The 16205-nt window shown below is 43.7% G+C and overlaps 1 protein-coding gene across 1 annotated transcript in view; it reads left to right on the top strand.

The window, feature by feature from the left end:
• Nucleotides 1-16205, top strand: part of lrp3 (low density lipoprotein receptor-related protein 3) — a gene marked incomplete at its 3' end in the record, with an annotated part of 96479 nt that overhangs the window by 79495 nt on the left and 779 nt on the right. Inside the window, exons 4-7 of the mRNA XM_084337070.1 lie at nucleotides 563-1179; nucleotides 2435-2907; nucleotides 10353-10485; nucleotides 12089-12143. Coding sequence (XP_084193196.1) covers nucleotides 563-1179; nucleotides 2435-2907; nucleotides 10353-10485; nucleotides 12089-12143 — 1278 coding nt within the window. The remainder of the gene's footprint in view (nucleotides 1-562; nucleotides 1180-2434; nucleotides 2908-10352; nucleotides 10486-12088; nucleotides 12144-16205) is intronic.

The raw sequence follows: 16205 nt of genomic DNA, 5'->3' as shown, positions 1-16205 counted from the left end.
ACAGAGTTGTAGTATAATACATAAAGACAGTATGACTACATACTGGCCAGCAGCGTACTAGTAAGAGTAGAATATGTACAGATATAGGTACAGTAATGGTAGTGTCTGGTTAAGAGCGGATGAGAATGGATGGATTATCCATTGGGGGGTCCAGGGTGGGGGGTGCGAGCAAGAGCATATGTGTGTAGGGGAATAGATGGCAGGTATTAGGGGCATATCTTGTATAAGACATTTATTTAAACAGTGATTTATTTTGATGTGCACTGTTAACAATGCTTGTATATCTAATCGTGTGTTGTCATGTTTGTTTATGTGTTTGTTTAAAAAATAATAAAAAAATAAAATACAAAAAAGATATAGGTACAGTAAAGGACTATGCAGGTAAGTACAGTCATGCTATATATGTGTCGATCTCTGAGGAATGTATAAGATAACCTGAGAGCAAAGACGTGTTCTGATGTCGTTTGTGTTGCCTTTTCTCCTTGGTCTTGTGAACAGGACGTGGTACAGTGTGTCAGTCCGGTGGCCCCTCTCTGACCCCATCACGCTCTCCTCTCCGCAGGTCGCCTGGGCCAGAGCAGCTGTCAGACCGATGAGTTCCTGTGTGGCAACGGGAAGTGTCTCCCCCGCGCCTGGAAGTGCAACGGCCTGGACGAGTGCGGTGACACCACGGACGAACGGAACTGCGCCCCGCCTCCCACCGAGGCCCGTCCCAGCCTGTGCCCCCGCGGCTCGCTCCCCTGCACCTACGCCCAGTCCACCCACTGTCTGCCGCCGGCGCTGCGCTGCAACGGAGCCCGCGACTGCCCCGACGGGTCCGACGAGTCGGGCTGTCCGGACACGGCGTGCGGCAAACGCCTGGGGAACTTCTACGGCTCTTTCGCCTCGCCGGACTTCTTCCGAGCCAACCGGAGTTCGGCGGGCGAGCTGCGTTGTTCCTGGTCGCTGGACACCCAGGACCCCAAGCCCATTCTGCTCCAGCTGGACCTGCAGCTGGGCCCCGGGGACTCCCTGCACGTCTACGACGGCCTGGTGCAGCGGGCGGAGCGCCTCCTGCAGGCCCTCTCGCATCACAACAACCGGCGGCCGGCGGTGCTGGAGTCGAGCCAGGGACAGATGAGCGTGTTGTACCTGGCCCAGCCGCGCAGCCCCGGGCATGGCTTCAACGCAACCTATCAAGTACTGTTCAGGACTGTTTCCAATCAAATAATGAGTGTATTTACATGCAAATAGTTTCAGTTTTCAGTTTCAGTTTAAACTTTATTTGAACAGGGACAGCACACATTAATGAACATAAATGTAAATGTGTGAGTCAGTGTTAGCCAAAGCTTATTTTCAACTGTTGTCCCTGGGCAGTAATATTCCGGTTATCAGCTGACATCCCGTTTAGGTGTTAGTCAGGGGAAGGTGTTTATATTCATCCTCATGTCCTGATCACAGATGTCTCTGTATGCATAGAGTAAACAGAAAATTGCAAATAAGACCATGGAAGTGGAACTTCCACAAATCACAAAGCCCAACAAAATGGCACAAGGCGTTAACATGCCTCAGTATCCTGGCTATCAGCATATCCCAGTCAATCAATCAATCAGATTTATTTATATAGCACATTTCACATGACGCGTGTCAACCAAAGTGCTGTACAGAGGGTAGATACATATAGACAACAATCACACTCCGTTTTATGGGAGGGCACACAGGCAAATACATAGAAAAACAGGGCATGAGTCAGTGAACGGGAAAGGCTAGTAGGTAGAAGTGGGTTTTGAGCCTCGATTTGAAGGCATCTATCAAGGGGGCGAGCCTAATGGAGGTGGGGATGCTGTTCCACAGTTCAGGGGCTGCGATAGCAAAGGCACGGCCCCCCCTGAGCTTGAGGTTAGACCTCCGGACTGTCGGGAGCCTCTGATCGGCTGACCTGAGGGACCTGGTGTTGGAATAGGAGGTCTGAGATCTTATTCAATAGTCAGGGGGTATGAGCTTATCCTGGATAATGTAAACAGGATATGGCATTTATTTACATGCAACAGCTCAAAAAGAAGAATGTATTGTAAAATCTGTAAACGCACTTATTAAAAATAGGATTGTACTACATGATACAGTGTTGCACCTCTATATAATTATACACTATAATTTCAATGTCATGCAGATAAAATGTCTGCATGACTTTCTGATAACAGTCAGTGGCAGGGAGAGAAAACAAGAAAAACCTGATATCTGTGTTCTGGGCATAAGATAAGATAAGATATTCCTTTATTGATCACCTTGGAGAAATCCGGGCATCATAGCAGCGTGGGGGGGGGGGGGGAGGGGAGGTACATGTTTGGGCATGGTAATAGTAGACAGACATAAATATAGGCAATCAAATTATAATAAAAATAATCAGTGTAAACAATATAATTAACTCTGAATGTGAATCGTTCCCTTCTCCCAGGTGAAAGGCTACTGTTTCCCCGGCGAACACCCGTGCGGAAGCGACCAGGGCTGCTACTCTGACCGCCAGCGCTGCGACGGCTACTGGCACTGCCCCACCGGGCGCGACGAGGAGCAGTGCCCCGTGTGCCAGCAGGGAGAGTACCCCTGCGAGGGCGGCAGCGGGGCCTGCTACCCCGCCTCCGAGCGCTGCAACAACCAGAAGAAGTGTCCCGACGGCTCGGACGAGAAGAACTGCTACGACTGTCAGCCGGGGAACTTTCACTGCGGCACCAACCTGTGCATCTTCGAGACGTGGCGCTGTGACGGGCAGGAGGACTGCCTGGACGGCAGCGACGAGAGGGACTGCCTGGCAGCCGTGCCCAGGAAGGTCATCACGGCGGCCCTCATCGGCAGCCTGGTGTGTGGCCTGCTGCTGGTCATAGCCCTGGGCTGTGCTTTCAAGCTCTACTCCCTCAGGACACGAGAGTACAGGTGGGGCCCCATATCACTAACACATCCTTCCTCCTTCTAGGGCTGCCCCCTCTGAGTCCATTAATCAATTAATCAGTCGATTTGGTCTTCGGGCTCGTTCACATCTAATCAGACAATGCGGGGGGGAAACGCAAGTTTCCCCTTTTCAATGGGGGTAGTTGCTTCTTTTGAATGGGGTAGTTGCTTATTTTGAATGGGGGTAGTTGCTTATTTTCAATGGGTGTGATTGCTTCTTTTTTTTATAACTCTTTATTTTGGTTAATTTTTCACTTCTTTTCCAAAGTCACTTTTTTTACATTTTTGCATGGACATTTTCATTTTCTTTTCCAATGTCACTTTTTCACATTTTTGCATATACAATTTTTCTTTACAGTATGAATTCCTCTTTTTCATAGACAATTTAAAAAAATCAGTTGTTACGAACATTTGCATAACATTTTAAACCTTTTCCTTTTCTTCTCCAAAATCACCTTTTCACATTTTACATCAACCTTTTCTTTTCTTTTCTTTTCTTTACAGTATGATGTTCCGTTTTTGCATAGCCAATCTACTCATTTTCCAGCATAAGACAACCCCCACCACAAGACAAACAAGACTCACAGGACAGGGCATTGGTATTATGAGGCATAGCCGTTTTTGTTCTTGTTTGGTCTGGTCCGTTTATGGTCCTGACATTCATTTCCCAGTTATTGCATGTGTTGGCTGCCTCCCGTACCCTACATTCTTCCCAACATTTAACATATAACATTTAACACGTTATTGAAGCGAGGGGGGAAACACCCGCTCCTCTTGGCATAAACCCCGTTGGTGTGCGAGGGAGAGCCCCTCGTTAGGGGGGGGGCCCTGCGTTAAGGGTGTGTGACGAGGTGTCTATCCGAAACCCCTCCATACTTGGCTGCTAAAGAAAACCTACACTAATAAAATTACCTTACTCCTCCCGGGCACTTAGTAAACATTGCCATGATCACAGAAACAAGAGGAGTCCTATGGTTTCTTTCTCATTGTTTATTAAGGATGTGTGTACTCGCTGAGCCTTTCTCTCGTTCTCAGTGCAGCTACAGTACGTGGCCCCTCTGTCTGCCTGGTGCTGGTGCCGTCGGCTCTTCCCGTCTCTCGCGTTCTGAGGCGCCTGTGCCCCCGATTCCGTCCTCGCCCCCTTCCAGTACTTCTTTGAATTAGGGCTGGATGTTATCGATTCATTCGAATGAATGATTTAGGACGATTTAGAAATTTTTTCATCGATTTTCATTTTCATTTTATTTTTAATTTTTTTTATAGTCACCTTTTATTTTACAAAAAGTAATGTTTGGTGAAAGTTAGATTTGCACTTTATTAATCCCAATAGGGAAATTCATTCTTGTTTGATGATCAAGAGGCACCTTTATGTGTTTTAAGTGAAGTTAGGTGAAAAAGCAAGTTATTGCACTATTAATCCCAATAGGGACATTCATCTTTGTTTGATCAAGAGTAACCTTTTTTATATATATATATATATATATATATATATATATATATATATATATATATATATATATATATATATATATATATATATATATATATATATATATATATATATTATTATTTTTTTTTTTAAGTGAAGATTGGTGAAAGTTAGGTTTGCACGTCAATCCCAATAGGGAAATTCATCTTGGTTTGAATTTATTTTTGTGTCAAATAAAAACAAAGGTTATTTGAATGATTTCCTTGGCGTTTCTAGTTTTCAAGAGAAAATAATCGATTAAAATCGTAAATCGGATTTTTTTTTTTATCTGAGATTTAATTTTTAGGCCATATCACCCAGCCCTACTTTGAATCTTCATGTTGGAGTGTGGAGTCTGGAAGCGGGTTCCTTTTATCTTCAGTGCTTTTTTAAAGCATGCTTCTCTCTGCACCAGCTCCCTGGTTGTATATTTGTGTTCCGTGCTCTTCTCGTGACTTGACGGCACGTTGTCAGCTAGCCACATTTCGTTTAAGCTAGCGACCACGTTAGCTTCGATGTCGGACTCCTCTGTGGTCTCGTTTTTCAAGTTTTTAAAAGTTTTTTCCCTTCTTTTCCGGTCCTTCCCTTTCCTTCTTCCACTCATCTACCTTTTGATTTAGATATTTGTGTTCATTGAATTCTTAAAGTGGAAGAATTATATTTCGCCCGGGAGAGCGGTCTTCTATGCGTCTGTGCCCTCTAACGGCATACCGGAAGTCCGTGATTGCTTCTTTTGAATGTGGGTAGTTGCTTCTTTTGAATGTGGGTAGTTTCTTTTGAATGGGGGTGGTTGCTTCTTTTGAATGGGGGTAGTTGCTTCTTTTGAATGGGGGTAGTTGCTTCTTTTGAATGGGGGTAGTTGTTTATTTTGAATGGGGTTGGTTGCTTCTTTTGAAGGGGGTAGTTGCTTCTTTTGAATGGGGGTAGTTGCTTCTTTTGAATGGGGGTAGTTTCTTCTTTTGAATGTGGGTGGTTGCTTCTTTTGAATGGGTGGGGGTAGTTGCTTCTTTTGAATGGGGTGGTTGCTTTTTTTGAATGGGGGTGATTGCTTCTTTTGAAGGGGGTAGTTGCTTTTTGAATGGGGGTAGTTGCTTCTTTTGAATGGGAATGGTTGCTTCTTTTGAATGGGAGTGGTTGCTTCTTTTGAATGGGAGTGGTTGCTTTTTAATGGGGTGGTTGCTTCTTTTGAATGTGGGTAGTTGCTTCTTTTGAATGGGGGTAGTTGCTTCTTTTGAATGGGGGTAGTTGCTTCTTTTGAATGGGTGTGGTTGCTTCTTTTGAATGGGAATGGTTGCTTCTTTTGAATGGGAGTGGTTGCTTTTTTTGAATGGGAGTGGTTGCTTTTGAATGGGAGTGGTTGCTTCTTTTGAATGTGGGTAGTTGCTTCTTTTGAATGGCGGTAGTTGCTTCTTTTGAATGGGGGTAGTTGCTTCTTTTGAATGGGGGTAGTTGCTTCTTTTGAATGGGGTGGTTGCTTTTGAATGGGGGTAGTTGCTTCTTTTGAATGGGAGTGGTTGCTTCTTTTGAATGGGTGTGGTTGCTTCTTTTGAATGGGGTGGTTGCTTCTTTTGAATGGGGGTAGTTGCTTCTTTTGAATGGGGGTAGTTGCTTCTTTTGAATGGGGGTAGTTGCTTCTTTTGAATGTGGGTGGTTGCTTCTTTTGAATGGGTGGGGGTAGTTGCTTCTTTTGAATGGGGTGGTTGCTTTTTTTGAATGGGGGTGATTGCTTCTTTTGAAGGGGGTAGTTGCTTTTTGAATGGGGGTAGTTGCTTCTTTTGAATGGGAATGGTTGCTTCTTTTGAATGGGAGTGGTTGCTTCTTTTGAATGGGAGTGGTTGCTTTTTAATGGGGTGGTTGCTTCTTTTGAATGTGGGTAGTTGCTTCTTTTGAATGGGGGTAGTTGCTTCTTTTGAATGGGGGTAGTTGCTTCTTTTGAATGGGTGTGGTTGCTTCTTTTGAATGGGAATGGTTGCTTCTTTTGAATGGGAGTGGTTGCTTTTTTTGAATGGGAGTGGTTGCTTTTGAATGGGAGTGGTTGCTTCTTTTGAATGTGGGTAGTTGCTTCTTTTGAATGGCGGTAGTTGCTTCTTTTGAATGGGGGTAGTTGCTTCTTTTGAATGGGGGTAGTTGCTTCTTTTGAATGGGGTGGTTGCTTTTGAATGGGGGTAGTTGCTTCTTTTGAATGGGAGTGGTTGCTTCTTTTGAATGGGTGTGGTTGCTTCTTTTGAATGGGGTGGTTGCTTCTTTTGAATGGGGGTAGTTGCTTCTTTTGAATGGGGGTAGTTGCTTCTTTTGAATGGGGGTAGTTGCTTCTTTTGAATGTGGGTGGTTGCTTCTTTTGAATGGGTGGGGGTAGTTGCTTCTTTTGAATGGGTGGGGGTAGTTGCTTCTTTTGAATGGGGTGGTTGCTTTTTTGAATGGGGGTGATTGCTTCTTTTGAAGGGGGTAGTTGCTTTTTGAATGGGGGTAGTTGCTTCTTTTGAATGGGTGTGGTTGCTTCTTTTGAATGGGAATGGTTGCTTCTTTTGAATGGGAGTGGTTGCTTTTGAATGGGAGTGGTTGCTTCTTTTGAATGGGGGTAGTTGCTTCTTTTGAATGGGGGTAGTTGCTTCTTTTGAATGGGGGTGGTTGCTTCTTTTGAATGGGGGTAGTTGCTTCTTTTGAATGGGGGTGGTTGCTTCTTTTGAATGGGGGTAGTTGCTTCTTTTGAATGGGGGTTGTTGCTTCTTTTGAATGGGAGTGGTTGCTTCTTTTGAATGGGTGTGGTTGCTTATTTTGAATGGGAGTGGTTGCTTCTTTTGAATGGGTGTGGTTGCTTCTTTTGAATGGGAGTGGTTGCTTCTTTTGAATGGGAGTGATTGCTTCTTTTGAATGGGGGTAGTTGCTTCTTTTGAGTGGGGGTAGTTGCTTTGGGCTCTGGCAGTTGTTAGCACATGGTGTTGCCCAGAAAAACAGAGCAGCGTTCCGTAAGAAAGTTGAACTTTAGTCAACTTTTGCCATACAGCAAGCCCTCCCCACCGGTCACAGCCAGCCAATCACAGCATGATGTCACACAAATGGCCCATCCACACCAATGCACCACCCTGCAGCGAGGTGCTGCATTGTTTGATGAGCCCACCTTTTAATGGAACAAATAGCCTTCCTTGTATTCATTGAGGCACCAGAGAATGAACAGAAGTAAATTTATAAGAACATATTTAGCTGGTATGCACAAATTGAATAGATAAACAATATGATCAATTAAGCTACTGACCTCAGGAAAATGCACCTTTTTTGGCCATTATTATGTGTCCAGCCCACAAAATCATTGTATTTTCCCTGTGCTGCCCCCTTGTTAATTGAGTTTGACACCCCTGAGAGAGTGTATGATTCGTGTCCCTGTAGTATCCTAGGTCCACTGATGTAATGAAGTCTAACAACTGTAATAAAGTCTATAACCATATAAATAGAATAATATAGTAGGTTAGACACACAGATAGGGAGAGACACTTATTGGTTGTTAATAGTTGGCAGGAGACAAACCGCACCACCAACCCACACCATATTGCATCAGTTGTCGCATGAAAGGTGGGATAGAACAACGGCTGGCCATACGATATGATAATGATGATAATAGTAATGATAATAATAGGCTACACGCAAAAAAATCAAATGCCTGCCCTGGACTCGTACACCAGTCTTGTACAAAAAAGTTACACTGCATAATCTACTTAGCGATGAAGCCATTTTGGGACATGGACATTTTGGGTTTTGAAATAACATTTAATGAGGGCAGGGGCACACACCTTAGAAGATATTCCAAATCCTAACCGACATTGAAACGGTGATGTACCCCACACATAACATCATATTTCAAATTCTGTTTTTCCTTTGTTAGAGGGCATTGGACAATTTTGCCTTCTTTGCTAGGTTCAGTGTGAACAACCCAAAGCCAGCAGATTGGAGGGAAAAGGAGGTACTGTTTGATTTCGGTGTGGAAAGGGCTACTGTTTGAGTATCACTGTTCTAGTTCCATCTCTTATACCTTTCTCTCACTCTTTGTCACATTCTCGTGTGGGCTGAGAGTCCATGCTAACCTTTCTGTCGTTGCCTCAATTTTGTTCAAGGTCTTCCTCTCCTGCCTTTAGTTATCTTTCTATCATTCCTTTGTCTTGTTGATTTCTGCCTGGAGGTTCAATTCTCTCTCTCTCTCTCTCTCTCTCTCTCTCTCTCTCTCTCTCTCTCTCTCTCTCTCTCTCTCTCTCTCTCTCTCTTTGTCATCCTCTTTCCCACATCCCCCTCTTTCTTCCCAGGCCCTAATTGATCACACCAAAGAGGGTCAATGACAAAGGGCTTACATTTTACATTGGGGCTTGATGAGAGAACATTGCCGCTAACCAATGGCTGTTGTGGATTAGCCGCTACCCTGAGCCCCCACCCACCACAGGGGGCCTCAGCTAATTGGCTAACATGCTAGCCCCCACAATACTTTTGTTTACCATGAGCTTCCCTCACTCAGCCAGTATTACTTGACTACCCTCTGCTGTAATCACTGTATGACTCCTTCCTCTGACACGCTGACAGACACTGTAACCTGATAGGCTTGGCCTCAGACCTTACCGACAGAGTGTGTGTGTGTGTGTGTGTGTGTGTGTGCGCGCGCGCGAGAGAGAGGTCCAGCGGTGGTATAATTAGCAGGTGCTGTGGTTAGCCTAATTTTATGTGGCAATGCTGAGCTGTCAAGGTTTCCTGTATTGATCTTATGTGCTGATGTGGAAGAGAAGGCAGATGAAGGAGAGTGAGAGACTCAGCAGTGAGGGAGTGAGAATGATGGCTGCGGAAGCCTCGTCTCCCACTGAGATGAGTGACAGTTGGCTGCTATGTCTAACCAATAACTGCCTTGTTTTCATCCCACTATAATCTGAAATTGCACATGGGCCTTGACCATTCACACAGGCAGGGACTGACGAAGCATTTTTTTTTTTTTTTTTTTTACATTTTCTGTTTATAAGCTGTTTATGAGCATCAAACACAAATCATCATATAACCAAACAGCCATTCTGATAACAAATAATATATTAATTCATTCATTAATCCAATTAAATGATGAACTGAAGTGGGGTTTGAAGTTACCCAGGTAGCCTACAACCGATACAGAAGGTTTTAACCCACTATGCTTAGGGACGGGAGTGACTTCCAATTTGGTGAGCTGTTTATTATCATTAGCATTAATGTTTATTATGGATCCATGCAACCATTTGAACCCTTTCACCACCACACTACCAAATGGTTAACCCTTTCACTGCAATAATACAGAAGCCTTTCACTGCCACATGACAAAGAGTTAACCCTTTCACAACCACGCTACATAAGATTAACCCTTTCACTACCACACAGAACCGTCTGTAGTGTGTTAGTGAAAGGTTAACCTTCTGTAGTGTGGTAGTGAAAGCCTACCCGCCCCCACCCCACCCACCCAACCACCTCCAATGTACAGTCCCCCCTCCACCCCACCTACCCAACGTATCCAGTATCCAATGTACAGTTTCTTCGTCAAATGTTTTAGACTCTTTTTGTATCACAAACCGTACTGTATTTGTATATCTGGTATGTCATAAATGTATATCTGTCTATCTGCATGTCATGTATATGATCAATTGAAAATGGGGGACCCTGATGTAAACAAGACGAAAGTCTTTCTCTGGTCTGCATCCCCTTAACAATTGTGTGTATTGAGCTGTACTGTATTGTACCCATTCTGCAATCTGTTAATACAATTTTCAATCAATCAATCAATCAATCAATCAATCAATCAATCAATCAATCAATAACCTTCTGTAATGAAAGGTTAACCTTCTGTAGTGTGGTAGTGAAAGGGTTCAACATTTTCTGCTCTCTCTCCCCCTCCCTCTCTCTCTCTCTATCTCTCTCTCACAAACAAACAAACTTTCTTACCCTTTTTTTCATCCATTTGTTTCTGCAGAGCCTTTGAGACCCAGATGACTCGCTTGGAGGCGGAGTTTGTGCAGAGAGAGGCTCCGCCCTCTTATGGTCAGCTGATTGCCCAGGGCCTCATCCCTCCAGTGGAGGACTTCCCTGTCTACAACCCCACTCAGGTAGGAATCATCAGTTACCGTCATGCAAGATTCATGCTGCTAATCGTTCCATCTACATACATTCTCTTCGGTTCAAATAACAAACTCAGCAAGACCGACGGCTTCTCTGTTACAGTGGGTGACAATATTGTCACAAGGAAAGAAGAAATTACCTACCTGGGTTCCATCCTAGACGCTAATCTTTCCTGTGACAAAATGGCATCCAATGTAATAAAAAAAGTCAACCAACGAACTCGATTCTTGTACCGGATCTCCTCTCTGGTAAACAAGACTACCCTGAAGACTCTGGCAGGAGCACTCATTCAGGGTACTACGACTATGCTTGCACCTCATGGTACCAAAGCACCTCAAAGGCGCTAAAAACAAAATTACAAACATCTCAAAACAAACTGGTCAGACTACTGCTTGACCTTACTCCTAGAACCCACCTCACCCCTGCCCACTTTGACTACCTAGGATGGCTTAGAGTAGACGACAGAGTACAGCAACTTGCAATGGGCCTGGTCTACAAGATACACTACACGACTAAGGTACTCATGTACATGTCAAAATACTTCCCAAAGGTCAGTGAATACCACGATCACAACACCAGAGGGAGCTCCACAAATCATGTTAAACCCAGATTCGACTCAAACAAGGGACTAAACACGTTTCGCAATTATGCCACATCAATGTGGTACGCCCTACCCAAAGCTGTAAAGGAATGTGAATCACTACCCACTTTCAAAAACACTCTCAAAGAACACCTACGGGAGACTGCAATTCTAAACTGGCCCCTGCAAATGTCCTAACCCAACCCCCTCCAATGTACAGTAAATGACCAAGTATGGTTTTGTCAATATTCCAATGTACAGTTTTGCTTGTACAGTGTCATCCACCCACCCACCCCTCCTACCAACCCCCACCTTACTATGTACTATGCTACTATACCTTTATCTATACTACTACTTACTATGCTAAATATGTCTACTACTATGCACTCAGAGTGTAGCACTCAAGCTCGGCATTGTTAGACGAACAATGCCACTTACCCTTAGCCGCCAGAGATGTACCCTTCCTGCTGACTATGTGGCCTTGGATAGAAGTGTCAGCTGCTAAATGACTAAATGTATCATGTAAATGTAATACTAACGTCATATCAAGCTTATTAAAACAGTTGAATTTGACATCATGGATGCTGTGATAAAATGATGTTACCACTTTAACATGCAAATATCAGCTTGATATAACGGTAGTTTATAATGTTCAGAAATCACTGTTCAATGTTATACCACCACTTAACTAAACCCACCACTAGCAAATCATTATCTTATCCTTCCACTTATCCTTCCACTAATTAATTCCGTCCCTCTCTGATCAAAACAAACGAAACAAATGATTACAGCACAATATGGTTATCCACACAGCAGATCTATATTCCGCTGTGATATCTAAATCAATCTAGACTCTCTTTCTTTAACGATGTTACAATGGATTTAACTTGTTCTTTTGGATACACACTGGTAATACTGATGGTGATAACAGCATCCCTCAGACTCGAGACATACATGTGTCCAACCAGTGTAAAACCCCATAGAGATGTGATGAAACACATTGAGCCCAGGTCTCCACCCGCCTGAGTAGTGCAGAGGCCGGGGCAGACGAGTCCAGACGCCTGAGTAGTGCAGAGGCCGGGGCAGACGAGTCCAGACGCCTGAGCACATCCATCACAGCAGCACGCCATAGACCAAGATGCTGCAGCAGCCTCCTTTCTCTGACTACAACCCATTCCTCTCTCTCTCTCTCTCTCTCTCTCTCTCTCTCTCTCTCTCTCTCTCTTCTCTCTCTCTCTCTCTCTCTCTCTCTCTCTCTCTCTCTCTCTCTCTCTCTCTCTCTTCTCTCTCTTTCTTTCTCTCTCTCTCTCTGTCTCTCTCTCTCTCCTTCTGTCTCCTCACCTATGTCCTTCTGTCTCCTCACCTATGTCCTTCTGTCTCCTCACCTATGTCCTTCTGTCTCCGTCACCTATGTCCTTCTGTCTCCTCACCTATGTCCTTCTGTCTCCTCACCTATGTCCTTCTGTCTCCTCACCTATGTCCTTCTGTCTCCTCACCTATGTCCTTCTGTCTCCTCACCTATGTCCTTCTGTCTCCTCACCTATGTCCTTCTGTCTCCTCACCTATGTCCTTCTGTCTCCTCACCTATGTCCTTCTGTCTCCTCACCTATGTCCTTCTGTCTCCTCACCTAGTCCTTGCCGTCTTTGTGTTTTCATCACTATTCCTTGAGATCCATCTCTGAACTGTCTATGTTGAACAGAGTTGTGTTCTGTGTGCTGCCATGATGTCACATGCTCTCCTCACGCTGTGGGACAGAAGGGTGTTTTGATGCCTCCTCCCTCTTCCATGAAATAATCCCGTAGAGAAATCGCATGTCAAATTCAATCGTACTTGTGAGTCAAAAATCATCTGTATCCTCGGTCAGTGCAGCACATCTGATTCTAATGCTTCACATGAACCGTAGCATGTCTGTCACGGATATCCTTCAACGCCATCTTGTTATGCAAGTGTCATTACATGATTACACCAAAAGTCCCTTATTATCCACATTTCCCCTTCAAAGATGATGTAATAATGGTATAGGTAGAAAGGATTGTGACTGGTTTCGAAGATGTCGGTGTGTGAAGTCCCAAATCAGTCCTCTTTACCATTTATATGAATAATATTCTCTCCTCATTGAAAGGTTGTCAGGCTCATCTATATGCAGACGACACATTGTGTATTGTATACCGGACTCAACTGTTCAACTAGCGATGGAGAACCTGCAGCTTTCATTGAATTCACTCCAAAAATCTCAAACAGGTTCTAAATGCAAATAAACTAAATCCATGGTCTTCTCAAAATCCCAAAACATAGACTATGGCAAATATTGAAAGGGTCACGGAATATAAATATCTTAGAATATGGCTTGATGACAAATTCACATTTAAGCACCACACTGGGAATCTTGTTAGCAAATTGTGACTAAAGATTGATGTTTTGTATAGAAACAAAGCCAATGTCCCTTTTGATCTGTAGAAAAAGTATCGATGATATAATATAGAGGAGACACGCTGCTGGCTTCACACTCAGGCCCTCAGATTCTGTTTACCTGTGATAGCTACAGCACTCACCACTGTATTCTTTATGATAAGCTTGGTTGGCTTCTCTGGCTTACAGGCTCAGTAATCATTGGTATCTGTATAATATTTATAAAGCCCTACTCTGTAAATTACCACCTTATATAATCAATGCTGCTCTGGAACGCCAATCCAGACATTGGACATTTTATATTTGTAATTAATAACCGTCCTATGTCGGACTTGTAATTTCTTTCTCTGATGTGCTATGGCATATGAGCTGTATTTCTTTTTTGACTGTCTATTGGTGATTGATTTATTGTATGTTTTGTTGATTGTATGTGTTTTGTAACCTCAAATGCCATGTACTCTCGGGCGCTATTGAAAACGAGGGTCTCTCTCTCAATGATTCCAGAGTTTAAATTAATAAATAGATTAAAACATATTGCATTTTATGAATGCTTTAAAAAAAAAGAAGACATATTGCATAATGTAATTTAAACTGCACGTCCCAAAATGACCGCTTGGCACATCTGCATTTTTCCAGGTGCACAATTCCAAGTACATCGCAGCATATCCAAGCCAAAGCTATGTAGTTATATTATATACACTGTATCTAGAGCATATCCAAGCCAAGCTATGTAGTTATATACACTGTATCTGCAGCATATCCAAGCCAAGCTATATAATAATAATAATAATAATAATAAATAATAATAATAATAATAATAATAATAATAATAATAATAATAATAATAATAATAATAATAATAATAATAATAATAAATAAAATTTGTAACGCACTTTATATTTGTGACAATCTCAAAGTGCTACAGGAGATAAAGATAAAAAAATTAAATGAAATAAAAACAATTAAATGAATAAAACAACCAATGAAATGGAAGAAACATACAGATAAAAAAAAAGAATAATTCAGGCAATGCCTTGTTAAAAACAAATGTTTTTAGGCCCCTTAAAAAACCTCGACGCACTGTGGTGCTCTCAGATGGTCGGGGATGGGCATTCCACAGCCGAGGAGCAGCTGAGCAGAAGGCCGGTCGCCCATGGTGCGAAGGTGTGTCCTGTGTTTGGGTTGGAGTGTGTGTGTCCAGAGCGGAGGGGAGCGCTGGTGGAGGGTCGGGGGAGCGATGAGTTCCTTTAGATAGGAGGGGGCGTTGCTGTGGATGCACTGATGGGTGAGGAGGGAGACCTTGTATTCACTCCTGAAGGAGACAGGAAATATATATAACTATAACTACCATACTTTTCGCACTATAAGCCGCACTGACTATAAGCCGCAGCAGCTAAATTGAATGATGTGTACATATATAAGCCGCAACTGGACTATAAGCCGCAGTGTTTTAATGTTTAATTACCATATGTAATTAGCATTGGACACAATACTGTCGGACAAATAACAAGAATTAACTCATTTACAAGTTGTATTAAGTTAGCAAATAGGGAACAGATAAATAACATTTCAATGCAGTCAAAAAAGCAATATTTGATTTTACATTTTCGGGTTTGGTCACGTCGAGTCACATATAAGGCCGCACCGTTATATAAGCCGCAGGTCGAAAAATGGGGAAAAAGCCGCGGCTTATAGTCCGAAAAGTACGGGTATGTAGTTATATACACTGCATCTGCCGCATATCCAAGACAAGCTATGTAGTTATGTTATATACACTGCATCTGCCGCATATCCAGTGGGCTGGGTTATTTGGGTTAATGTGTGCTAATTGTATGATCACATCTTGAGAAGTGGCGTCAGTGGAGCACACTGTTATTTAACGAGCAGACTGAGGCTCAGTGGGGCTGCTAGCTAGCCTGCTGCTGCAGTCTGCATCTCTCTCATTAGCCTGAGTGGAGAATTGCAGCTTACATACACATGGCACACACACACACACACACACACACACACACACACACACACACACACACACACGTGCGCACACACACTCCTGGCCTGCTTGTCCTTGGGAAAGTGGTGAGGCGAGTATAGAAAAGCACAACACAGCTGTACGGGAGCACCCACCACTCAAATAGGCTCCCTTCTGAAGTAGTGTCTGGCTACTTGATATTCAGCGGGGTGCGTCTGGAAGCGTAGCCGAAAGGGCACAGGAAGAAGGCAGCCGGAGCTTATGGAGGAGGCATTAACCCTTTCACCGCCACACTACAGAAGGTTAACCCCTTCACTGCCATGGTAGTGAAAGGGTTAAGAGAGATCAGGGTCGATCCTGTTTCAAAAGCCACAGACTGACTACTGCTTCACTTTGATAGCCGGGGGGGGGTGTGTGATCACTGTGGAAGGTGCGCAGTTCATGCCATGTGAAAGAGATATGGAATTCCTTCTCGGTTGGAACTGTGTCCTATTGGGGGGAAATTAACTGGAAATGTTGTCCATGGCAACAGTGGGGCATTTCCTGGTGGGTGATTGACATTTTTTCACTGGTGAGCATATTATTCTCTTTCCTGTCTCGATCTCTACACACTGCCCCCCCCCCCCCCCATCTCTCTCTGCTTTTCATCCCTCTGTTCTCTTGTTTGCAAATCAAATGTTCTCCTTCCTCTCCTCTCGTCTCTCCTCTCTCGCTCTCTCTCTCTCTCTCTCTCTCTCCTCTCTCTCTC

Source organism: Notolepis coatsorum, assembly GCF_963971535.1.
Source record: "Notolepis coatsorum genome assembly, chromosome: 20".
In the NCBI taxonomy this organism is placed as follows: Eukaryota; Metazoa; Chordata; class Actinopteri; order Aulopiformes; family Paralepididae; genus Notolepis; species Notolepis coatsorum.
This window is presented reverse-complemented; position numbering and strand designations above follow the sequence as displayed.